At 21.4% G+C, this 27,871-nt stretch overlaps 1 protein-coding gene across 1 annotated transcript in view; it reads right to left on the reverse strand.

Moving 5' to 3' along the window:
- Positions 1-12,006: 12,006 nt before the first annotated feature.
- The window catches only part of LOC122501897 (basement membrane-specific heparan sulfate proteoglycan core protein-like), a 185,101-nt gene continuing 169,236 nt past the window's right edge, over positions 12,007-27,871 (reverse strand). Inside the window, exon 7 of the mRNA XM_043611665.1 lies at positions 12,007-12,994. Coding sequence (XP_043467600.1) covers positions 12,858-12,994 — 137 coding nt within the window. The 3' untranslated portion in view covers positions 12,007-12,857. The remainder of the gene's footprint in view (positions 12,995-27,871) is intronic.

A 27,871-nucleotide genomic window follows, 5' to 3' on the forward strand; every position in this document is an offset into this window, starting at 1 on the left:
TTTTTCTCCTAAATATATTTAAAATTTTTTCAAAAACTGTTTTATAAATAAATTAATTTTGGTAATTTTGATATAAAAATGATGCAAATTATTTTTTTTTCAAAAATAAACAGAATTTTGTTATAACAAATTGTGATAAGAAATAGTAATTTTATAAAAAATTTTCTACTTTTTCAAAATCTACTATTTTAATAAAATTTTTCGAAAAGAATTCAATTATTTACAATTTTTTAAATAAATTTCTTTGCAATTATTCAATTATTTTTATAAATTTTTAAGTATTATAAAATTTATATTATTAAAAATTGTTTAATTTCAAAAAAGTTTGAATTTGAAATTTTTGAAGTAATTTCTTATGAAAAAATAATAATATTTAAATATTTATTTAAAAAAAGGTACTGATGTTTTTTGAATAATTTTTCAATTAAAGAAATTCGTAAATAAATGTAACAGAACATTTTTTTGAGTAAAATTTTGTTCTTTATTTTCTAAAAATTCAAAAATTTTCATTTTCAAGTAGGGGAATGTAGTCAAGGTTGGCCTACTGTCTAGGTAGGCCACTCGCGTTTTTTTGTCAAGTTCACTAGCGCCACCTACGCGCATTTTTGTCGAAGCTTGTCTTAGTGAAACCTAACTTTTTGTTCAATTACATTTTCGGAAAATCGAAAATTGTGTTTTCTGTGACGTCGGTACAAAAAAAGCTGAAAAAAAGTTTTGTGCATAATGTGAAAAACCATTAATAAAAGATAAAAAACAAATTGAATCGTCAAGGCAAGTATGCAGAAAATTTGTGGGACTCATGGTTGAAAGGAAAACAAAGTAAAAAATCGAATCCCGAAACGTATTTCTTTATGGTTACAACAATTCGGTAATGTTACTTACTGTCAAGGTCGGCCACTATGTGTTTAAAATGCGCAAAGATGAGGACGAGCTACTTCATTTGCAAAAACTGCAATTCTGTATAACTCATAATATAATTGATCATCTTACTAATATTTTTATTTAATTTTATTAATATTTTAGTGCAAAATTTTTTTTTATTTATATTTATTTTTTTATATTGTTTATTGTTATTATTTTGTTATTTCATTAAGTTACAAACTGTAAACAATAAAGAATCAATTTTCCGTAACTCCAAACATGTTATTTTATTTTTTAAAGATTAATGCCCTTTGAATTTTAAACATGGCCGACCTTGACTGTAATGGCCAACCTGGACTACAAAATTTTTTTTTTTTAAATCTTTATAACTTTTTCATTTTTAAACCTGTCAATTTACTTTGTACAGAAAAAATGTTCCTATTAAACAGGACTTTCCAACCATATACTTCAATTGTCCAAATTCATTTTTAAAAAAAAGTTATAAACAAAAGTCAAAAAGGTGGCCGACCTAGACTATGTTCCCCTACAAATAGAATTTATAAACATTTTTTTCCTTTATTTTTAAAAAACTTTGAATTTTATTAAGACAATTGTAATTAAGAAATAGAAATTATGTAAATTATTTCCTTATGAAAATTGAAAATTTTCTAAAAAAATTTGAAAAAACGGGAATATGTAATGTTTTTTTCCCAAAATAATAGAATGAGTTTGTGAACAATATTATAATTGAGAAACAGAAAATATGCAAAATAGTTTCTATTTCTTAATCTTAATTTTTTAACAATTTTTTAACTTTTATCAAAATAATGGAATTTTACAAATTTTAGGAAAATGAATATTAGAAATCATAACTTTTTAGAAAAACTTTTTTTAAAAATCAAAATTTGTTAGAAAAACGTTTTTTAGAAAACAGATTTCATTAGAAATCGCTTTTTTTTAGACAAAAAGGATTAGAAAATATTTCTTAGAAAAAGTGACCACCTACCATTTTGAAGCATTTTAATAAAATATTCTTTGCAAAATTTAATTATTTTCATAAATGACAATATTCATCACAAGAATTAAATTTTTTTTTAAAAGTAATAAATTTCTTCTTAGAAATTCAATTATTTAAAAAAATTTTAATAAAATTCTTTGCAACTATTCAATTATTTTCACAAATAATAAAATTCTTTTTAGGAATTCAATTTTTTTTATATAATAATAAAACTCATCGCAGAATTTCAATTTAATTTAAAAAAACAATTAATTATTCAAAAAATTATTTATTTTTATATTTAAATAATTGAATTCTCGTAGAATTTTCTTTTCTTTTCTGTTCTTCTTTCTTCTTTTCTCAGTGTTTTATAATAAACGAAATTATCTTAAATTATTTTTGTATTAAAATTAATTATAATATTTTTTCAGTGAAAAAAATCTCAATAGAGAATTAAATTTTCCAATTTTTTTTTAAAAAGTAGGTACACATTCAATGACTATTAAAAATTCATTTCCCGTCAAATTATTTTTTAAAAACAGAAAAAATTATTGTTAATAAAATTTGAAAATTGCTTTTAAACATAGTTAATAAACTATGAGTGATTATTACAAACTGGTCTTCAATAATAAAAAAGAAACCAACGTATTTTTCATTTTAATTTCTGTCGAAATATTCAATCCGTAAATACATTGCGGTAAAATAATAAAGCAGTGAACTTTGAAATTAAATTCATTTATATTTTACGTACGAATAACAAACAAACAATCAAAATTTTTAAATCCACTCAAAGGTTTAAAAATATTTTTTTTACGTAATCCTCTTTTTAATGTGAATAAATCACACATGCAAAGTTTGTTTAAAACAAATGAAATGAATATAGATTTTCTTTTATATATATTCATTTTTATCTCTGATTATTATATGTTACGCTCCACGATGAAGTGAATAAAATGAAAAGTAATAATTTTCAATAAAAATGTAAAATTACTTTTTATTTATATTGAAAAGTAATTATCATTTTGTTTGTTTTTTCAATCTATTAATTTGTTTATTTATTTGTTAGTTTGAATTTACATTTACCTGCAGTACATTTCAATTTTTGATTATATTTTATATTTGAGTTTGTATCGTAAATTCTAATTATGATTTCAATAATATTTTTTTAATAAAAATACTTTTTTTTAATTATTTTAATTATTTATATTTATATTTTATGTATTTTCAATTATTTCTAAATATTTATTTATTATGTTAAGTGAGTTTTTTCTTTGTTTTCTAGTTTGAAAATAATTTAAAATTTTAGAGGAGATTATAAAAAGTTGACGTAAAGATGATGAAGAGGGACTATTGGTTCTATAAAAAAATGTTTGTCGTAAATTTTTTTATAAAGGTGTGTTCCAACAATATCGTTAAAATGTGCATCCTGGATGAATATCAAGTACACCAGAGAACGATTTTAAGGTTTGTAAATTTGAATATTTATTATAATTAACTTTTATAAGAATCTCGTATATTTTTTCTTTTTTTTATCTTGGAAAATTTTATAGAAAATATAAGAATTTAAATTAAGAATTTTTCATATACGAATTCTTCGGACTTTTCGAAAAAACGATTTTTTTCGACTTATTTTCAAAAATTGTGAAAAATATTAAATAACTGTAAATAACATTTACAGTTACAATTATTACAAAAAAACATAATTTTTTTATTTGTATAATTGAATGCTTGAAGAACTTTCAGAAAATTATGAAAAATATTTGATTTAAATAATTGAAAATGTAAATAATTGAAGTTCAGAAAATTTGAATTGAAATTTTAAACACTTTTAATTACTGTGGAAAAATATTTATTTAAAATTAAATATTTATTGAAAAAAATTATTGAAGTCTTGAATAAATGTATTTGATAAAAGGTTTAACTTTTCGAACAAAAGATTAATTTTAGTTAATTTAATACTTTAGTGTAATTAAAATACTTTTTAATTATCCTCTCTGAATAAATTTCTAGTTTGTAAAATTTTTAAATTGTAAAACTCAATACAAAAGTTACATTGCATCAAATGTTATCGATATTAATTTATTAATTAACCTGAGTATTGAATTTCGAAAGCAAAAGAGGAAATCTAATAAGTAATTAAAAAGTAAAAATGTAAAATTAAATTGAGCTTCAGTATATTTTTTCTTACAAAACACAAATACATGTCCTAATCAAAAAATATATTTTTTTTTTTGTGAAAAATAAAAGAAATATATCCCGCAATTGCAATGGCATGAGTACAAGGAATTTGTGTATTTACCAGCTTGTAGGAAAATATAGAGAAAAAGCTAACTGTTTTTGTCCATTGGCTGATAAAATATCATCTGTCCATCGAGTCTTGTTTGCCTATATTTTACAGGTTTAATTGTTTTTCGATAGTCGGCAGCAATTCCGGCTTGTGGATCGCTATTCGTTATTCTGAAATTGAATTGCGTTAACGGTCAAGATGGCAAACATTCTTTATTGACAAAACGATTTTTTTTCCCCAATACGAGAAACCGAAGCTTGGGATCAGAAAAATAGCGACCGCCCATTCATCCAATGGACGAAACGAGTTTTATATTAAAAGCTGGAAACATCTGTTCCCCAGTTTGATTAAATAACTGTCAATGTTATTCGTTATTTCAATGCCTTTAAAAAAAAAACTTTAAAGAGTTACTTTCTTTGCGAATTATTTTCCGCATCTACTTTGACTTTTCTGTATTTTTTGTATTTTACTTTTTCAACATTTTACCTTTATTTAAAATTTTTTTTATTTATTCTCGAAATTAGAGGAAAGTTTCAAAAATCTAAAAAAGTCGTCCGCCATATTAGATCCGCCATTTTGAATTCTAAAAATCGAATACAAAATTCGTATTCAACTTTAGAAAACAAATTGAAAATAGAAAAAAGGAAAAATTGACTGATATTTAGTCACTTTTAACTGATTTTTAGTCTTTAAAGTATTTCCAGTGCGAAATTTCTCTATTATTCAGATTTACAGAGTTCAGTTAATTTGAGCTTTGAAATTTAAAAAAAAAAACCTTTCAAAAATATAATTCAAATTCAAACTCATGTTTAAAGATACGATAGAGGTTTTATCGGGTGAAAATTAATTTTCACTCGATTTTCGATTTCCCTCTGTAAAAAAAAAAATAAAAAAAAAAATAACTAATAATTTACGAAGAAAGAGTACCCGTGGGCATTTAAATTTCATGCATGAATCTCCGATAAACCTGGACCAATTTTATCCAATATCAAATATTACCTCTGTCCACTTTTGTAATGTGTGTGATGACGCATTTAGTTGGTTTTTGCATTAATAATCATCTTCTTAATTAAACTAAATTAAAAGGAATATAATACCGCTTTTATTCCCACATAGAAAGATTCAATGAAATATGTATTATATCAAATAACAATTTTAGAAATCCTGGCAGTACTTCAATATGTATAATCTTTTTATAAGTCAATCATTTATTTATGTGGATGTATCATATAATGCATAATATGAATAAATCATTGTTAATTCTACTATTAACTTATTATTATTATTGTTGTTATTAATATTATAATATTACTGTGATTTTATTATTATTATTATTATTATTATTATTATTATTATTATTATTATTATTATTATTATTATTATTATTATTATTATTATTATTATTATTATTTTATTGTTATTAATATTATTGCTATTATTCTCCTTATTTTCAGATTTCTAGAAAATTTTCCAATTACAGGGTTGTCACAAAAATTTTATTTTGTTTTTCAAAAAAATTAATTCTATACAAAATTGTTAGTTCAAAGTTTTAAAAAATTCCGTTTTTCAAAGATTAGAATTAGAAACCTTTTCAAAAAAATCTAAAATTTTTACTGAAATTCATTTTTATGAAATGAAAATCAATTTTTATTAGAAAATTCTATGAAAATTCAATTATTTAAATACAAAAATAAATAATTTATTTTGAATAATTAAATGTTTCTAAAAATTGAATTCTCATAAAGAATTTTATCAACTAATTTATGAGTTATGAGTTTTATTGTTAATAAAAATAATTGAATTTGTAAAAAGAATTTTATTAAATATATGAAAATAATTGAATTCTTTTGGGAAAAAATTTATAAAAATTTTTAATTAATTAAATTTCTGGGAAATTTGTATTATTTATGAAAAGAATTGTATTATTTAGGAAAATAATTGATTCCCTGTAAAAAATTTTATTATTGATGAAAATAATAATTGAATTAGAGCAGAGAAATTTATAAAAAATTTGTAAATAATATTGAATTCCTGTGAAATTTTTATTGTTTATGAAAATAATTAAATATTTGCGTTAAATTTTGTTAAAATTTTTTTTTAAAAATTAGATTTTTTGGCAAAATTTTATTAAAATAGAAGATATTAAAAATGATTGAATTGAGAAAAATTTTTAAAAATAATTAAAATTTTGCAAAAAACTGTATAAAATTATTTGAAAATAATTGAATTGTGGAGAAGAATTTCACTGTTTAGAGAGATAAATAATTAAATTTTTGACTAGAAATTTATTACTTTTAAAAATAATTGAATTCTTGTGATGAATATTGTTATTTATGAAAATAATTAAATTTTGCAAAGAATTTTATTAAAATGCTTCAAAATAATTGATTTTTCGAAAATAATTTTGTTATTTATCGACATAATTGAATTCTTTCGAAGAATTATTTATGTAAATAATTGAATTCTTGTGAAGAATTTTATTAAAATCTAAAAAAATAATTGAATTATTTAAAAAAATTAAATTAAAATTTTATCTTAAATAATTGATTTCTTTCAAACAATTTTATTAAAATATTTCTAAATAATTGAATTCCTGTGAAAAATTCTAATATTTTTGTAAATAATTGAATTCTTCCAAAAAATTGAATAAATTTTTTTTTTAAATAATTGATTTTTTCGAGGAATTGAAATTAAATTTTTAAGAATAATTACATTTTTTGAGAAACTCCTGTAAAATTGTACCTATTAAAAATAATTAAAATCCTGCGTTGAATTTTATTATTTATGAAAATAATTGAATAAATGCAAAGAATTTTATTAAAATTTTCAAAAATAATTGAATTTCTGAGAAGAATTTTATTATTTATGAAAATAATTAAATATTTGCGTAGAATTTTATTAAAATTTATTTTTTAAATAATTGGATTCTTTTGAAAAATTTTATTAAAATAGTAGATATTAAAAAACCGCTGCCAATTTGTATATTTTTTTATAATTTTGGTGCTCATTTCATGAACACTTTACTTCCTCATGGAGATAAAAATAATAGTAATATATGAATAACTTTTTATAAATATGGTAAAAGTGATTGAATTTTGGGTCAATCAATTTATTTTTAAATACCCTAATACAAGATAGTTACAATAATTAAAGATGACCGAGTGATAAAATCATTATTTTATATTTAACTTCCTTAAAATTATTTTCATCATTTCAATTCAATTATTATTTTCTACAATTTTTAAGTAAAATTCTTTTTAAAATCAATTATTTTTAATAATCTTTGAAAAAGTTCGGTATAGGTACTTTAGAAACAGTAAATTAAAATTTTTTTTTTTAATTTAATTATTCTCCAAATTTTTAGTTATATAGAATTCTTCAAAAATAGTTTTTAAAAATAAAATAATTAAAATTCTTTTAAATTTAAAATTTATTTCTATAAAATTTGACTAAATTATTTTTGTCAATTCCATTATTTTCAAAAAAAAAAATTTAGTTACAATTTCTCAAAAAAAAATAATTTTAATCATTTTTGTTGAATAAATAGTTAAATATTTATTATTACTTACTTTTTCAATTAAAATACAAAATGTTAAAAAGCAAAAATTAATCAGAGACGAACGTTATAAATAATTTTCAAAAGATTTAAAAGCATTCTACTCAACCTTAATAATTCTCTTTTAAATATTAAATCAGAATTTAAAGAAGATTCCTTTTTTTCGCTTTTATCTCACTTAGATCCTTTTTTTTCATCACATTACCTCACTTAATTCTAAATTTCGAGTTGAAGTCACGAAGCAATTTTACGACCGAGTTTTAACGAATTGGGCTAATTACATTTTAAATAGGACACTGCTCTGTTTTCTATTTAATGGCCTTAATGACGACCAATTTGGGTAACACGAAACCTACTTTTATATGTATATAATACTCGGGAATAGTATAAGTAAAATCGATAGCAGCGAATTTTTAAATTGCGCGAGAAATTTTTTTTTTTTCAAACGAAGAGCCAACATTTTATAAACGTTAATTATTGCATCATTATAATCGGTAATTTTGAGAGACGTTTACAGTATACAATATGGATCGTTAAACCATCGTTTAATCGACAGTAAAGTGGAAATATATAAAAATAAAAAAAAAAGGAAGAAAAATACAACGTTTACGAGGATCATGAATCAACATGTTTTATGAATGTTCGAATAACCCATTGCTATAGAAACTTGGCTCCAGGTTGGTTATTTCGACGCTGAGCAAAAGCGGCCACTGATGTTTATAGGATGAAAACAAGAGAAGAGCAAGGGGTGAAAATTGGAAAACAGTATTGTCCATGAACTGGCTCTTATGGGTGGTGCTTATATACCAACGCGCATTGTTTGATCACACACGCTCAGTCTCCTGTGTTTGTTTGTATACATACAATATCTGTATGGGGACCGACCTAAATTAAATGTCCAGAAAGCAAAGGCGATAGTTCAGTATCAATAAATCAATTATCGAAGAATCGATGATTTTATCGATAACGGAAAATTCTGTACTGTGTGATAATTTTGCCTTTAATTTTCTTTTAAATTCACGAAACAGTTTTCTCACATATTTTTCAAGAATGAATACGGGATAATATCGCACAGTGAATGAAAATGCTAATTTTTACACAGTTTTTCTAAGGATATCAAATTGAGACAAAAAAAGGATCAAAATTGTTGAATGTTCAATTTAATCAAATTAGGATAATTGCCGAAAACGAAATTTTTTAATAAGGAAAGAAGTTACATACCTAATTCTCTTTCTAGAAATCAGAAAAATACATATATAAATAATCAAATTTTTGTCATAATCCTAAATACAAACTTTGCACTCATCTACTGAAACCTTCGATTTAGTACTTTTTTACGTTATGCTTCTATTTGGGTACATTTTTTAGATTTCAGCCACAAAAAGCTGAAATTTCGGTTTTTTTTTTAAATTTTCACTACTTTAAATTCGCTAATACTAGAAATCAAGAAACTATTCTCAAAAATTATAATCAAATTCTTCAAAACGATTCAATTATTTTCAATGTTTAGTATTCTCATAAAATTTCGCAAAAAAATTCAATTATTTTTAAACAATATTCGAAACTCAATTATTTTCAATATCTAATATTTTCATAAAATTTCGCAAAAGAATTCAAATATTTGAAAAAAATTTATAAAATTCAATTCATTTCATGAATAATAAAATTTCCACAGGAATTCAATTAATTTAGAATAGCATTTTAATAACATATTTCGCAATAATTCAATTATTTTAATAAATAATAAAATTCTTCTTAGGAATTCAATTATTTTTGAAAATTTTAATAAAATTCTTTGTAACTTTTTAATTATTTTCACAAATGATAAAATTCATCGCATGATTTCAAATATTTTTAATACAATTTTACAGGAATTACTCGATAAATGTAATTATTCTTAAAAATTTAATTTCAATTCTTCAAAAAAATCAATTATTTAAAAAACTGTTTTTTTTTTTAAATTCTTTTGAAGAATTCAATTATGTACAAAAATATTAGAATTTTTTACATGAATTCAATTATTTTCAAATATTTTAATAAATTTGTTCTAAAAAAATCAATTATGTCGATGAATAAAAAAATTATTCACGAAAATTCAATTATTTTTAGGCTTTTTAATAAAATTCTTTGCAAAATTCAATTATTTTCATAAATAACAATGTTCATTACATGAAATTAATTATTTTTAAAAGTAATAAATTTCTTCTGGAAAATTCAATTATTTTACAAATTTCTAATAAAATCGTTCGCAAGAATTAAATTTTATTATTTTCATAAATAATAAAATGCTTTTTAGGAATTTAATTATTTTTAAAAAAATTAATAAACTTGTTTGCAACTATTCAATTATTTTAAATACAATTTTAATTCAATTTTTTGAAATAATTCAATTATTCTTTTAAATTTTAATAAAATTCTTCCCAAGAATTCAATTATGTCGATAAATAAAAGAATTATTCCCGAAAATTCAATTATTTTGAAGTATTTTAATAAAATTCTTTGTAAAATTTAATTATTTTCATAAATAACAATATTCATCACAAGAATTCAATTATTTTTAATAAATTTTTTCTTGAAAATTTAATTATTTTCAAAAATTCTAATATAATCGTTTGCAAGAATTCAATTTTATTATTTTCATAAATAATAAAATGCATTTCTGGAATTCAATTATTTTTAAAAAAATTTAATAAAATGCCAAACAGACATTCAATTATTTACAAAAATTTTAATGGAATTCTTTGTAAAATTTAATTGGTTTTAAAAACTTTTCGCAATTCATTGGTTTAAATATCTACTAATTTTCATAAAATTTCCAAACAGAATTCAATTATTTAAAAATTTTTTTTGTAAAAATCTTTGTAAGAATTCAATTTTTTTCATAAATAATAAAAATTTCTCAGGAATTCAATTATTTAAATCAGAATTTGCATAAAATTAGTCGAGAAAAACAATTATTTAAAATTTTTTATAAAATTCTTCCCAAGAATTAAATTATTTTTATAAATATTTAAATTCTTTTATGAATAATAAAATTTGTTGCAGGAATTGAATTTATTAGCAGGACAAGAAGAAGTAAATATTTTTGACGAAAATTAGAAAAAAGTCAGGAAAATAAAATATAGAATGGAATTTATATCAGTTTTGTGAATTATTTAAAACAAGTTTTTTTGGTCGTCAAGTTTAATATTTTGATAGGTACATTTTTACTTCTTTTTTTAGTTTCAAAGCTACTGTTTGCTACTTTTTGAAAATTAATTATCGAGTGCGAAATCTGTGAATAAAATAAGTTAATTTTTTAAATTAATGAAAAAGTGTGAAAGCGTATTCTATATGAATAAGTAGTTTATTGCTTATTAGAGATATTTAATTAAACTTGCATAATTTCATAGATCTCTCAATTGTGGTTATCAAGTTATATTTGATGCTCTTTGAAACATGTATCGATTTCATAATCTATAAATTCAATTACAATAATTCCATTTTAATTCATATTATATCAAAATTGGATTATTTAACAATAATCAAATTATTATTATTATTAAATAAATTTATTATCATACAAAAGCAGTTTTAGAGTAATTTAACGATTTTTCTCTTATAACTACATTTTTTAATTTTTAGGCAACAATTTAAAAAAAAACTTTTTACACCCTTCGACACAGAATAGAAAATTGTAATTCTTTTTACACATTCTTTTTTTGACAATATTACCCGATTTTCGCAGAAAACCTTAAATCTAATTTTTAAACTTATTTATAAATAAATCAAGTCATACAGATAAAATATCTATATCAGTCAAAAGTTATTGTTATAACAATCATACAATATAATAAAAATGCAATAATTGCGTGTTGTAAAAAGACAATAAAATACCAATTTGTAATACAAGTTAAAAACTCTTTTTAGAAAAAAAAAACAAATAATTAATTTTTAATTAATGAATAATAGATGAACAGAAAATTATTAAAACGCATTTCATTTGCAATTTGGCGATGAGAGTCGAAAATAATTTGTACAAAATATTATTGGATATTCAATTAATAAACATGGGTATGCATAAAAATGATATAAATATTCCCACTAATTAACAAACATTATCACGTTATATTCTCTTAAGAGCAATATTTACATGAATAAACGCTTTTTACTCTCTATATGAGTGCTTAATATATTTTAATTAATTAAAATTTGTTCATGTTAATGAGATTTACTTCAATTTTGTCGAAAATATTTCAATACGTATATATATTATTTCCATGATGATAAAAGCGTACAATTTATTTTTCAATAAACTTTTGTGTCATGGAAAAAATTTAAAAGGAAATAAATTTGTGAATAAAATTGAATTATTACATTTCAAAAATAAATTATGGAAGATTGATCATTTTATCATTTGATTGTATTTTTTTTTATAATAAAAAAGATAAAAATAGAGATTATTTATTAGATATGGGTATATCTATGAAAGTCTTCAATTTTTGTGTCCCTCGGAAATATTTTGATAATTTTAATTATTTTGTTTGTATTTAATTTAATTTTTCATTTTTTTCCTGGCTCTTGCTAAAAATATCAATTTTTTGATAGAATTTCTCCACTTGAGAACGCCAAGATCACCACCAGATGTCAGTAAAAAATCCAAGAAAGAACTGAACTGACATCTAGCGGTGACCTTGGCGTTCTCAGGTGGAGAATAGCATCTCCTTATTAAATCTCTAAATATTCGTCAATATTCGTCCCAAAAATATGCCCAAATCGTACTATTTTCACATTTTTATCAAAAAGAAATTATTTTTTCAAAAAAAAATAATAAATACAGTTATGGAATGATTAAAAGTTCCTACACACTATCAACTGTTTTGCTATACTTAAAAACAAAAAAAAGATGAAGCATTGGTTGACTTTTCGGAAAATATGATTCAATTTTCAATGCGAGAAAACTATAATATAAATGTAATGTATTTATGTACAAAAGCGAGAAATATTTCTTAAAGATGAGAAATTTTTTCAATGTCCCACCTCTCTCTTTGTTTGGAAAGTTTGTAAATTACTTGAAAATTAAACTAATAAATTAATGCTGGCCTCTTCTATCAACAGATCTTGTCTGGGTGTGCATGTATCTTTTAGCGAGGTACACATAAAATACTGTAATTGCTTTAATGCAGGAAAGTTTGTCTGTTTCGGGCGATGGTTAGAAGCCACGCCAAAGGAAGGAGGAGTCGAGACCAACACCTAATGTCACTTCCGGAAGAGATGTATCCAGCATCCCTTTGCATGGCTTCGGTTCTCTCTCCTGTAACAAAAACAAACAACTTTATAATTTCCAAAAACAAAACATTCTCCCAAAGAGCAAATAATTGCACATCTATTATCCGAAATATTCGATACAATAATGGTCCTAAAAAAATTAAATTTTTTGAATTCATACGAAAATTTTGAATTTTTGATTTCTTTTTTATTTGTCTCATAAACAGTAAAAACAATTAAATTTTGAAGAAATTACAAATTATTAAAGAAAGTCTATTATTTTCAAAAGAATTATAATTCTATGCAGAAATTCAATTGTATTAAAAAATTTTTTTAAATTCTCGTCAAAATTTAAATTACCTTTGAAAATAATCAAATTCTTCTTCTCCGAAATTCAATTATTTTTAAAAACTCAAATAAAGTTCTTTTGGCAAAATTTCAATTATCTTTAAAAATAATAAAATTCTTCTCCGCAATTCAATTATTTTCAACAACTTTAATAAAGTTCTTGGCAAAATTTCAATTATTTTCAAAAATTTCCTCAATTTGAAGATTTTAATTTCAATATCTGCTATTTTAATAAAATTTTCTAAAAGAATTCAATTATTTTAAAAAAATCTTAATAAAATTCTACGCAAACATTTAATTTTTAATTATTTTCATAAATAATAAAAATATCACAGAAATTCAATTATTTGCAAATTTTGTATAAATTTCTTGGTAATAATTCAATTATTTCCATAAGTAAAAAATTTTTTACAGGGATTCAATTATTTTCTTAAATAATAAAATTCTTTTTAGGAATTTATTAATTTTTATAAATAATAAAACTCTTCGCATGATTGCAATTATTTTTAATAGAAATCGAGTTCCTCGAAAAATGTAATTATTCTTAAAAATTTTATTTAAATTCGTTGAAAGAATTGAATTATTTAAAAAAGTTTTGATACAATTTGTTTATTAGAATTTAATAATTGAATTTATATTTTACAAATTTTATTTTTTTATTTATTTGTTATTGTTTTGATTTATTATTTTCATAAATAATAAAATTTTCATAGGAATTCAATTATTTAATTATTTTAATTTAAAATTTTATTAAAATTCTTGAAAAAAATTTAATTATTTATAAAAATTTTTATAAAGTTCTTAATAAGAATTGAATTTTAAGTAAATATTTATAATTATTCATTGAATTATTTATTTTTATTTTTAAATAAATGCATTCTCGTAGAACTATCAAATAAAAATTGATTTGAAATGTAATTTTAGTTTAAATTTTATATAATAATAATTGAACATTAAAAGCATAATAGTGTGTATTTTCAAATATTGTAATAAAATTTTTGGCAAAATTTCAATTATTTTCAAAAAAATGTTCATAAATTCTAATTCAATGATTTTTAGTATTTTCTATTTTAATAAAATTTTTCAAAAGAATACAATTATTAACAAATAATAAATTTAACTATTTCCATAAATAAGAAAAACTTTACAGGAATTCAAGTATTTAAAATTTTTTTATAAATTTCTTCACAATAATTCAATTATTTAGAAATTTTTTATAAACTTCTTCACAATATTTTAATTATTTTCATAAAAAAAAATTGTTGTTAGGAGTTCAATTATTTTCAAAAATAAAAAATAAAAACTTCACAAGAATTCAATTATTTAGAAATTTTTTATAACCTTCTTCACAATATTTTTTCAATTATTTTCATAAAAAAAAAATTCTTGTTAGGAGTTCAATTATTTTCATACATAAAAAATAAAAACTTCACAGGAATTCAATTATTTACAATTTTTTTTTTATAAATTTCTTCGCAATATTTCAATTATATTCATAAATAAAAGAATTCTTGTTAGGAATTCAATTATTTTCATAAATAAAAAAATTCTTGTTAGGAATTCAATTATTTTCATAAATAAAAAAATTTCTTGTTAGAAGTTCAATTATTTTCATAAATAAAAAATAAAAACTTCACAGAAATTCAATTATTTACAAATATTTTATAAATTTCTTCGCAATAATTCAATTATTTTTATAAATAATAAAACTCATCGCATAATTTCAATTATTTATCAAATTTCATTAGAATTTTACTTGAATTCCTCGAAAAATGTAACTACTCTTAATCATTTTATTAAAATTCTTCAGAAAAATTTAATTTTTTAAAATATTGTTGATGAAACTCTTTATGAGAATTTAAATTTCAAAAAACATTCAATTATTCAATAAATTATTTATTTTTGTATTTAAATAATTGATTTCTCGAAGAATTTTCTAATAAAAATTGATTTAAAAATGAATTTTAGTTAAAATTGCAGACAATAATTGAATATGAAAAGCATTATAGCGTGAATTTTAGAAATTTGAATTTTTTGTCACCTTGAATTAACAATTATGTAGAAATGATTTTTTTGAAAAAGTTTAATTGGAATTTTTAGTTGAAATTATTTGAAGTTTTTATTTTCTAATATTTATAATATTTATTATTAATTGAAGAATTTCCGAATAATTTAAATTTCCTAAAATTGAATTGTAAACAAATATATTTAAAAATTCTCAAAGGACTTTTTCAAAAAATCATTAAAAATAATTGATTTAAAGAAGAATTTTAGTTAAAAATTCTAGAAAATAAATAATTGAACTGAAATGATGAAAATAATTTTGTAGAATTTACAGTAACAATTTTGTTATAATAAAAAATAATGATTTTATCACTCGGTTATTTTTAATTATTATAATACATGAAGTAAGCAATCACTACGAGTCGAAGACTCGGAGTGATTGATTTCTTCATGTTTTATATTAATATTCTTATAATTTGTTGAATTCCAAACAAGTTTGAATTTCAAATGTTCGAAAATCTTAATTTCTATGGAAAAATAGTAATGATTCAGTAGGTATTTATTTGAAATAAGAGCGATTAATATTTTTTAATAAAATTGTATCTACTCTACTTCTCAACCTTTTTTAATATTTCAATAGAAAATATGCTTCTACTCTCTAAATGTGGATTTGTAAAAATGCTTACTAATTTGAATTAGTGACTGACTTTTTTGCCTTTGAATTAGTAAAGTTTACTAAATAAATAGTAATTTCTACTAATTTATTAGTGAACTTTACTAATTCAAAAGCAAAACGTCAGTCACTCTCTAAATCTGAATTAGTAAGTTTCTACTTATGAAATAGTGCGGATTCGTTTACCAATTAGAATTAGTAACATTTTTTACTAATTTTTAGTACTTTTTTACAAATTTATAGTAGAAAACTACTAATTCAATTAGTAAGTCGTATTTTTTACTATTTCAAATTAGTAAGTCAACTTACAAATGAATTAGTAGTTTTCTACTAGCAATTAGTAAAAAAAACTACTAAAAATTACTAATTTTTACTAATTGTATTAAAAAACTACTAAAAATTACTAATTACTACATTTTCGGCTAATATCGATTATGAGTCTCGAGAATAAACCTTAAATTTGGAAGAAATGAAAGTTCATGGGCATATGGACTGTATTCGATGGGGGAAATTAGAGATTCGAAACCTTCGTCATTACACGTCAATACAAGCAGGCTTAGGGATCAAAAGCCTGCTACATTATACGTATGCTTTTGGCTAAATCCTTTCACATGCGATTCGCAATAGGCTCAGAAGTGTAATAGACCACGATTTGTGGTTCGAACAATTTGATCCGAGAATCGAAACTCTGTCTATTCAGCTCTTCTTCACCACATCAAGAAACTTCTCTCGATTAATTAAATTATTCAATAGTTCGCTCATTTCCTCCTCAGTAAATTCAAACACTGTATATAGATGCACAATCATAATTTAGAATTCAAAACCAATTTATATTGCACATAACTTTCCAAAACTATTCATTTCATTCGTAATAGCAATTTTCTACAATAATACATTACTACAACGAAGAAAATATAATACAACAAAGAAATAAAAATATTAATATAAAGAACAATAACAAAAAAAAACGATTAAAATTTCAGTAAATTTTAGTTCGATTCAGTTCAATTATCACTGATTTAGATTAAAATCTATTCTCTGAAACTAAATCACATTATTAACTATTGATTTAAATACCATTCTTCTTCCAAGAAAAAAAACTGTTTGGAAAATATAACTGATTTTAAATGTAAATTTTTTCTCAATTAAAATTAATGAAATTTAATTAAAAACAAGTTACAAATGGACAAATTGACAAGTTAAAATTTTATTTTATTTATAACTAGGATAAAGAAAAATTAATAATAGAGTAGGTATGATAATAGAATATTTTCTTTTATTTGGAAAAATTTACAAAATATCTTGAAATAGGGTGAAAATAAAGTAAAATATTGATATATTATGCATTTTGCAAAATCACAAAATAAAATCAATATCCCGTGGTTTCTAGCGATGGGGAGAGAGTTTTATTCTTCCATAAAATGGATTCAATTAAAACAGTTTTTACAGAGCTTAACGCAATAAATAAAGGAATAAAAAAATTTTTTTATAGAAAAATCAGTTATTCGGCGCGTGAAAATATGGTATTGAAAAATTCTCGGATTTACGTCAATCATGTTCGTTGTTCAAAAACTTCATCATTTGAAACTGAATTTCTTCTTTATAAATATGCTTCTCCTCTTCGTCGGTCATTTTTTTTGTTTTATTTATTCTCTTTACTATAAAAAAAATCTATTAATGAAAAGAAAATAAATAGACCAAAGAACAAATATCCAGTAATCGAAAATTTTTAGGGGAGAAATGGGATAAAATCGACTACCTCTACTTTTCAATGATAGATACTTTTAATTTTTTGTACCTCCATCTATATTATTCATATTATTGAAAAAATTCTATTAATTATGAAAACGCTGGAAAATTTCTTTTTTTCAAAGTTATACAATTTTAAAATTTTGAGCAAAAAGAAGATGAATATTTATCGAAATAAAAGTGCTTGCAAAACTTTTTTGATAATTGATTTTAAAAAGCCAGCAATATATTGATATTTTTAATTAAAATTATTCAAATTTCAAAACTTTAATAATTTTATTTCAAAATAAATATTTAAATATTATTATACAGTTTTACAAAAATTAAAATTTCCAAATTTTTTGAAAAATCTACTTAAATTCAATTATTTCTAAAAATAAATCAAGACTATTACGCTTCTAAAATTCCATTATTATCTAAAATTCCAACTGAAATTCAATTCTTATTCAGAACTTTATCAAAATTCTATTAAATAATTGAATTCTTTTGAAGAATTTTAGTAAAATTTTTAATAAAATTAATTAAATAATTTAATTCCTCTGAACATTGTTAATAAATATTGAATATTCCTGCAACGAATTTTATTATTCATGTGAAAGAATTTAAATATTTATAAAATTAATTTAATTGTTGACAAGAATTTTATAAAAATTTTTAAATAATTGATTTCTTTCGACTAATTTTATGTAAATTCTAATTATAACTAATTGAATTCCTGTGAAATTTTTATAATTTAGGAAAAAATTAAATGATTGCGTAGATTTTTCCAAAAAAAATTTTAAATAATTGAATTCTGTTTGGAAATTTTATAAAAATAGTAGATATTGAAAGTCATTGAATTGCAAAAAGTTTTTAAAAATAATTAGATTTTACAATGAAATCTATTAAAATTTTTGAGAATAATTGAATGATTGTGTGGCATTTTATTTAATTTTTTTTAGAAAATAATTGAATTCCTAAAAAGTATTTTATTCTTTATGAAAATAATAAAATTGAATTCTTGCGAACGATTTTATTATAATTTATTAAAATGATTGAATTTCCAAGAAAAAATTTATTACTTTTAAATATAATTGAATTCTTGTGATGAATATTGTTATTTATGAAAATAATAATTGAATTTTGCCAAGAATTTTATTAATGTGTCTCAAAATAATTTAATTTTCTGCAATAATTCTATTATTTATCAACAGAACTGAATTCTTTCAAAGAATTATTTTTAAAAAATTTAATTAAAATTTATTTAAATTTTTAAATAATTGATTTCTTTCAAACAATTTTATTAAAATTTTCAAAAATAATTGAAATCCTGAAAAGAATTTTATTATTTATGAAAATAATTGAATTATTGCTTAGAATTTCTATTTATTTATTAAAATTTTATTTAAATTATAATAGAATTTCCAAGAAGAAATTTATTACTTTTCAAAATAATTGAATTCTTGTAATGAATAAAAATAATTGAATTTTGCAAAGAATTTTATTAAAATTCCTTAAAAATAATTGAATTTTCGGGAATAATTTTGTTATTTATTGACATAATTGAATTCTTTCGAAAAATTATTTATGTAAATAATTGAATTCTTGGGAAGAATTTTATTAAAATCTTAAAGAATAATTGAATTCCTGTGAAAAATTCTAATATTTTTGTAAATAATTGAATTCTTCCAAAAAATTTTTAAAAAATTGTATTATAATTTATAAATGTAATGGATAAAAATAATGGAAAATTAAAATTTGAAAAATACAAATTCAATTCTTTCAAAAAAAAAGTTAAATTCTTAAGACTAGGAATTCAATTAAAATTGTACGGATTATAATCGAATTGTTCTAAAGGAACTATTACAATTTTTAAAAAAAGTTAATTCTATAAACAAATTTTGTTAAAATGTTAAAAAATAATTAAATTCCATCAATTATGTTCAAATTGTATTGAAAATAATTAAATTTATTACAAGAATTTTATAAGAGTTTTTGAAAAGACATTAATTTTTCTGAAGATTTTTATAAATTATGAAAATAATTTAATTCTTTCGACGAATTATATAACATTTTTTTTTAAATCATTGAATTCTTTTGGGAAATTTTATTGAAATAATAGACATTGAAAATTATGGATTTTAAAAATATTTCTAAATTAATTCAATTTCGACAAAGAATTATATTAAGAATAATTAAATTCTCCTTCACTATAAATTTTTTTAAAAAATTTCATTAAAAATGTATTTTAAAAATAATTATTAATTTCTAATAAACAATTAAAATTTTTCTTAAACAATTCAATTCTTTCGAAGAATTTAAATTAAATTTTTTAGAATAATTACATTTTTCGAGGAATTTAATTAAAATTGTATTAAAAATAGTTGAAATTCTGCGATGAGTCTTATTATTTACAAAAATAATTGAATTTCTAAAAATAATTGTATTATTTATGAAAATAATTAAATCTCTGCGTAAAAAAATGTTATTATTTATGGAAATATTCAGATTTAGTTTTTTAAAGATTTTAATTTCAAAGCTTTTTAATATTTTCTAGTATACATATTATTGGTTAATTTATGATTTATTATATGTATAATTTTAAAATATCAATAATTATATAATAAATTATAAATTAACCAATAATATGTACTAGAAAATATTAAATTAGGATATTCAAATATTATTAGAGGAAAATAAATAAAAAAAATTAAGTAAACAAAAATATTTATTTAAATGAACCAAATACGTTTACTAAAACTATTTATTTGAATCAAACAAATCTTTTCTCTTAAAATAAACAAATTTTTTAGTTATATTAAATAAAATTTTTTGGTTAAGTGTAATAACCATTTGGTTAATACAAATAAACGTATTGGAAGAAATTATTTGGTTGAATCAAACAAACGTTTGGTTGACTGTATAGCAATGCATTTATTTGGTTGATTCAACCAAAATTTGGTTGTTTCGAACAAATTTTTTTCTGAGTGAAAAATCTCAAAAAAATATCCAAATAGTGTCAGATTGTAAAAAAGTTAGAAAATCTTAAATTTTAGTAGATAAGTACAAAGCCTGGATTTTTTTTTTTTTTTGCAGAATTTTTCTTCTCTACTTATAAGCAACGGAAAAAGAGCTCAGTGAGTAGAGAGAAAAACTAACTGACTATTTGAAGAAAAATAAAGAAATTTGACGAAACGTTGCTCTTTTGACAAAGACACAATTCCTGAATACTTTTCAGATTTGCAAGTATTGCAAGTACACGATAAACTGCTAAAGTTGCAAGACAGTTTAAAGCATAACTGTTCCCAGGACAGTCGTCGGTTCACATTGAAACCTCCCTTATTCTTCCTTTCATTCTTTTCTACTTTCTTATAATGTCCTGCTCTCCTTCTTTCTTTTCCTTCTCTCCCAGCTTATATCTGTTCTCGCAGGGTAACAATATTAAATTTTCCGTTGGCAATGGCCGACTGAAGTTGAAAAATGGTTGCAAATACCTTCGAGTCGTCGAAAAAGATAGCTCGTTTTATTTCTTTTCAAGCTGCGCATGAATCGTGATCTCAGCTTCCATGACAAGGGAATCTACAGAAAAGTTTCACTTTGCGCGATAAAAGAATTAACTTAATACTCTTAATGAAAGAAAGTTTTCTGCTCGTAAGATTCTATTGAATCTGAATTTGCGGCTTGTAATTAGAATGGAGCTTTTATATTTAATGTTTTAACTTTGCACTCCCTTTATCGACAATTTATATGGTTTTAATGCTTAATGCTTTTTCTACAATTTTCAATTCAATATATATATATATATATATATATATATATATATATATATATATATATATATATATATATATGTGTATAGCTTCTCTGGATATATAATAATTACAATGTAATTAAAAACTAGTATCTACTTTTAAAATTAAATAAAGTTTCAACTTAAAATCAATTTTAACTTGAAATGCTTCTTCTCCTTTTTAATGTTTCATTTCAATATCAATGTAACTGGATCAGTTTTTGTTTTCAGTTTAATGCACTCGGAGAATTTTTTTTTAATCGATTTAGCGACTTTTCAAACTACTTTGCTTCGTCGTAATTTTATTAATATAATTATTTCTTGAAATTTTAAATTTTCATTTTTAAATTCTCTTTTTATGTAATGACTCCTAAGTGCTTTTAATATTTCGCCTCCATTTTAATTATTAATTGGAAATAGTATCTTTTGATTAATTCTTCTAATTGCGTTGAGAAAACTATAAATATTTCACTCTGTAAATTTTAACCTGAGAATCTAAATCTATTTTCTAAAATTGATTCACAAAAATTCTACTAAGAGTAAGTGCAAAATTTGACTGATTTAATAATAGATTATGTAATTTCACTTTTTGACTTTTATTTTCACTTTCGTTTTTACTTTCGCTTTGGTATATTTTTTTTCTCGCTTTCATTTTTACTGATTGTGAGAATTTTATTTTTACTTTCACTTTCAAACTTAATTATTTAAAAATAATTAAATTTTACAAAAAAATCTATTACAATTTTTAAGAATAATTGAATGTCTGTGTGGCATTTTATTAAATTTTTTTGAAAATAATTGAATTCCTAAAAAGGATTTTATTATTTATGAAAATAATAAAAATCAATTCATGCGAACGATTTTATTAGAATTTTTTAAAATAAATGAATTTCCAAGATGGAATTTATTACTTTTAAAAATAATTTAATTCTTCTGATGAATATTGTTATTTATGAAAATAATTGAATTTTGCTAAGAATTTTATTAAAATGCCTCAAAATAATTGAATTTTCGGGAATAATTTTTTTATTTATCAACATAATTGAATTCTTTTAAAGAATTATTTATGTAAATAATTGAATTCTTGGGAAGAATTTTATTAAATTATTAAATTTCTATAAAAAATTCGACTATTTTCGTAAATAAGTGAGAATTCTTTCAAAGAAATTAATAGAAAAACATTTTTGTAAATAATTGATTTTTCCAGGAAATGAAGTTAAATTATTAAGAAAAATTACATTTTTTAAGTAATTACTGTAAATTCTTTTTAAAAATAATTGAATTCCTAAAAAGCATTTTATTATTAATGAAAATAATAAAATTGAATTCTTGCGAACGATTTCATTAGAATTTTTGAAAATAATTGAATTTCCAAGAAGAAATTTATTACTTTTAAAAATAATTGATTTCATGTAATGAACATTGTTATTTATGAAAATAATTTAATTTTCCAAAGAATTTGATTAAAATCCCTCAAAAAGTCAAAATAATTGAATTTTCGGGAAATATTTTATTATTTATCGACATAACTAAATTCTTTCGAAGACTTATTAATGTAAATAATTAAATTCTTGGGAAGAATTTTATTAAAATCTAAAAGAACATTTGAATTATTTCAAAAAAATTTAATTAAAATTGTATACTTAAATTTACTGATTTCTTTGGAACAATTTTATTAAAATACTTGCAAATAATTAAATGTCTGTGAAAAATTCTAATATTTTTGTAAAATGTAAATAATTGAATTCTTCCAAAGAAATTAAAAAAATCATTTTTTTTTTGAATAATTGATTGTTTTGAGAAATTGACATTTTATTATTTATGAAAATAATTGAATTACTGCGAAAAATGTTATTCAAACGTTTAAAAAGAATTGAACTTCTGTAAAAAACTTTGTTATTTTGGATAATAATTGAATTTTGGATGAATTTTATCAATTTTTTTATTTTAAATAATTGAATTCTTGTCAAAAATTTTATTTGTGAAAGTACTTGAATTTTTCGATTAATTAATTTAAAATAGGATTAAATATAATTGAAATTCTTCAATGAGTTTTATTATTTATGAAAATAATTGAATTCTTGCTTAAAATTGTATCAAACATTTTTTTTAAAAATTGTATTTCCATGTAAAATGTTATTATTAATGAAAGTAATTGAATTATTGTGAAGAGTTGTATAAAAATTTTGTTAAATAATTGATTTTTTCAAAATTTTTTTGACAATGCTATTCTAAATTAATTGAATTTCTGTGGAAATTTGATTATTTATGAAAATAATTGAATTTTAGATGAATGTTATCAATTTCTTTTAAATAATTGAATTCTTTTGCGAAATTTTATAAAAATACTAGATATTGAAAATAATTGAATTTCGAATATTTTTTGAAAATAATTGAATCGTTTTGAAGAATTTAATTATAATTTTTGAGAATAGTTTTTTTATTTCTAGTATTAGCGAATTTAAAGTAGTGGGAATTATAAAAAAAAAAACAGAAATAGTATCTTTTAGTATCTGAAATCTAAAAAAAGTACCCAAATAGTAGCATAATAAAAAAAGTAGTAAATAGTAGGTTTTAGTAGATGAGTGCGAAGCCTGTAAAATTTGAATTTTTATACAGTTTAAATTTCATTTTTAAAATAAATTTTACTATTTACCATTCAATTTTTTCTTTTTTTTAATGAATTTTTAATTTTTACATTAAGTAAATATACTTTTAGTATTAAAAGAAACAAAAGATTATGTTAAAATGCAACTATGAAATAAATACCTCAAGGAAAATTGAAGAAAGACGATTATATATATATATATTCTTTCGTTTACTTGAAAAATATAATTACGAGAGATTACTAAGAAAAAGTCACCGAGCGGATTTGACAGTTTCATGCGGAGCTTTTACAGCAAACAAGGTCAGTAATTTCTTTCCAGACGAACGCTTTTAGTTATCTTTCTTCCTTCAGTTCGCGATGGAAACTAATTAATTTAATTTTTCCTATTTTCCCCGGTCAGAAATACTTTAAAAAGAACATTTCTTGAAAAATTCTTAAAAACAAGTAAAATTTACTACACCTAGATAATAATCAAATCTAAAAATTCAAAATATCAAACACAATTTTTTCATTTTGTCTGGAATAAGAAAATTTTTGTAAATTTAAATCTGGAATAAAAATTTTTTTTTTAAATTTATATCTGGAATAAAATAAATTTCGAAGAAAATATAAAAAAAAACGATCCTTCTAATCCGGATGCGGCATAAAATCGAATTTGGATATAGGGTACAGTGTGGATTGCCCCCCACTGTACCCTATATCAAAATTCGATTGGTTTCATATTCGCATATGTAGAAAACATGTTTTGCAGATTGTAAATTTACATTTTAGCATGATATTAATACGTTCATATAGGACTAAAACGTTCCGTGTCGGTTTCGCGGAATTAAATCCTTGAAGCTCTTCGCCTCTGTAATAAATATCGGTTTACCGCAATTCTCACGCGTTTCTCGACAGGTGGAAAGCACACAGAACTGCCATTGCTTTTACGAATATTACACATCTCATAGTCGTGTATATATGTATGCATCGTATATATTTCGGTTCTTTATTGAAATACAAGAGTGTCTCTCTCTATATTTGCAAAGCATCAGGTAATAAACAAAAAAAAGAAAAAAAAATTGTCGATGAAACTATATTCATTTTTCTATAGACGATTGAAAAAAAAACCACCGAGGAATTTTATTTCGATTTATTGCACTATCGCGCAAAAAAAAACAGAGTTTAAAAGTGTGTCTTCAAACTATACTTATTGAAATAAGTAAAATAAATAAATAAATAAAATAATAATAAATTTAAAAGTATGTGTTCAGGCATAACTTACAGGGCTCGGATCGTTTTTAAGGCTCAAAAAAAGTCGCTTTAGTCGCATAAATTCACAACAAAAGTCACAAAAAGTCGCATAAAATTTACAAAAAATTCGCATGAAATTTTAGAAAAAATGCCAAAAAGAAAACAGGAAATTGTCAAAATTGTCAAAAAAAAATCACATTTCTCGACAACACATACTTCAATATCAAACAATCCGGAATAAAATTTAATAAAATTTAATAAAATTCATAGCAAAATTTTAATGAGGTATTTTTAACATTTTTTTTAAATCCTCTCTAAAATGTAAATTATTTTTATAAATAATAAAATTCTTCTCCTAAATTCAATAAATTAAAAAAAACTTTTAATAAAATTCAATTGTCAAAATTACGAAAATTAAATTATTTTCAAAAGTTCTGATAAAATTCTTTGCAAAATTCAATTATCTTCAAAAGTAAGAAAATTGTTTGCAGAAATTCAATTGTTTTCAAAAATTTTTTTAAATTCTCCTCACAATTTCAATTATCTTTTTAAATATCTAAATTCTTCTGCAAAATTCAATTACTTTTCAACATTTTTAAAAAAATCTGTTCAAAATTTCAATTATCTTTATGAATAATAAAATTCTTCTCCTAAATTCAATTATTTAAAAAAAATTTTAATAAAATTATTGTCAAAATTTCAATTATCTTTATAAATAATAAAATTCTTCTTTCAAATTCAATTATCTTCAAAAGTAAGAAAATTCTTCACAGAAATTAAATTATTTTCAAAATTTTTTTTAAAATTCTCCTCACAATTTCAATTATCTTTATAAATATCAAAATTCTTCTGCAAAATTCAATTACTTTTTAACATTTTTAAAAAAATCTGTTCAAAATTTCAATTATCTTTATGAATAATAAAATTCTTCTCTGAAATTAAATTATTTGCAAAGAATTTTAATCAACTTCTTGTCAAAATTTTATTAACTTTATAAATAATGAAATTCATCCTAGAAATTCAATTATTTTTAAAATTTCTGATAAAATTCTTTACAAAAAACAATTATCTTCAAAAGTAAGAAAATTCTTCGCAGAAATTCAATTATTTTCAAAAATTTTTTTTAAATTCTCTTCAAAATTTCAATTATCTTTATAAATATCAAAATTCTTCTACAAAATTCAATTACTTATTAATGTTTTATAAATTTCTTCTCAATAATTTTATTTCCTATGGAAAAATAATAATTAAATATTTATTTAAAAAAGAAGTTATTGATGTTTTCGAAAAATTTGAAAGAAAAAATCGAAAAAGTCGCATTTTTTCATAAAAAAAAGTCGAAAAAAGTCACATTTCGTTAGAAAAGTCGAAGAATCCGGGCCCTGAACTTACTTAGGACTTAGAATTGTAGTTTAAAGGCTTTGATTCAGTCAAAAATGGTTATAAGATGTAAACCTAACTCAGTTCTGAACTTTTCTTTCTCTGAGCAAATTTTGAAAGAAAAACATGGGAAGAAACTAAAATAATTAAATTTCCAAAAAAGTATAAAAAAAAACCTTTGTCCACACACTAATCATAATACATACAACGTGATATTAACAAACTACTTTTAATTAAAAGTATTAGATAGTCGTCATTTGTTTCTGATAGCAAAGAATAAATGTGACTTGAAAACTCGGTGATGGGCAATTATGAAAATTGAATTAACTTGCAATTAACTTTCTTAATTAATAGAATCGCGGAATTGTATCTTTAATCTCTTAGAGGAAATGGTTCTGGCAGGCGCAGGGAAGAGAGTGGCGCGCGTTAAAGGACAGAAAGAGTGAAGAAGAAGGAAAATGGAGTGAGAGTTGGAGAATGGTGAGATCTGAGATGGTGAGATGGTGGTGCTGAGACGTCGTTTGGTGGCAAAGGGGCTTCGGAGTCTCGCGCGCGCTATATAAGTTTTGATATAGCGCGCAAAGGTTATTTACGATCGCATAAGAATTAGCCTGCGCTGGAGAGAGAGAGAACCACCATCTCCATTGCCAGACACTATTACACCATCTATATTCGAATCCTTTTTGTCAAATCCCAAAGCTTTCTTCTTCTCGTCATTAAATTGTGTAAATATATCTTCTTCGTGTTCCTTTTCAATTCTCAGGTTAAATGATCATTTTCCCTCATTCTACAAGAGATTTTACGTTGGATAACAAATTATATCATTGTTTTCTTACTTGTCGGGATTAAATTAATATCATACTTTATTTATTTACTATCATTGTGTTCCTAAGGATATCAAATTGAGAAAAAATTCAGAGAAAAAACGTATCAAAATGTTGCTTCGCAACAATTTTTTAAACGTTTTTGATCTCAATTTGATATCCTTAGAAAAATATCGATATAATGTAACCGCGTAGGAACAAAATAAAATCTTTTCGCAAAAGAATTTCAATTATTTAAAAAAAATTGATAAAATTCATCCAAAATTCAATTATTTTCATAAATAATAAAATTTCCACAGGACTTCAAATAATTTAGAATAGCATTTTCAAAAAAA

This window comes from Leptopilina heterotoma, unplaced genomic scaffold, assembly GCF_015476425.1.
Source record: "Leptopilina heterotoma isolate Lh14 unplaced genomic scaffold, ASM1547642v1 Lhet_218, whole genome shotgun sequence".
In the NCBI taxonomy this organism is placed as follows: domain Eukaryota; kingdom Metazoa; phylum Arthropoda; class Insecta; order Hymenoptera; family Figitidae; genus Leptopilina; species Leptopilina heterotoma.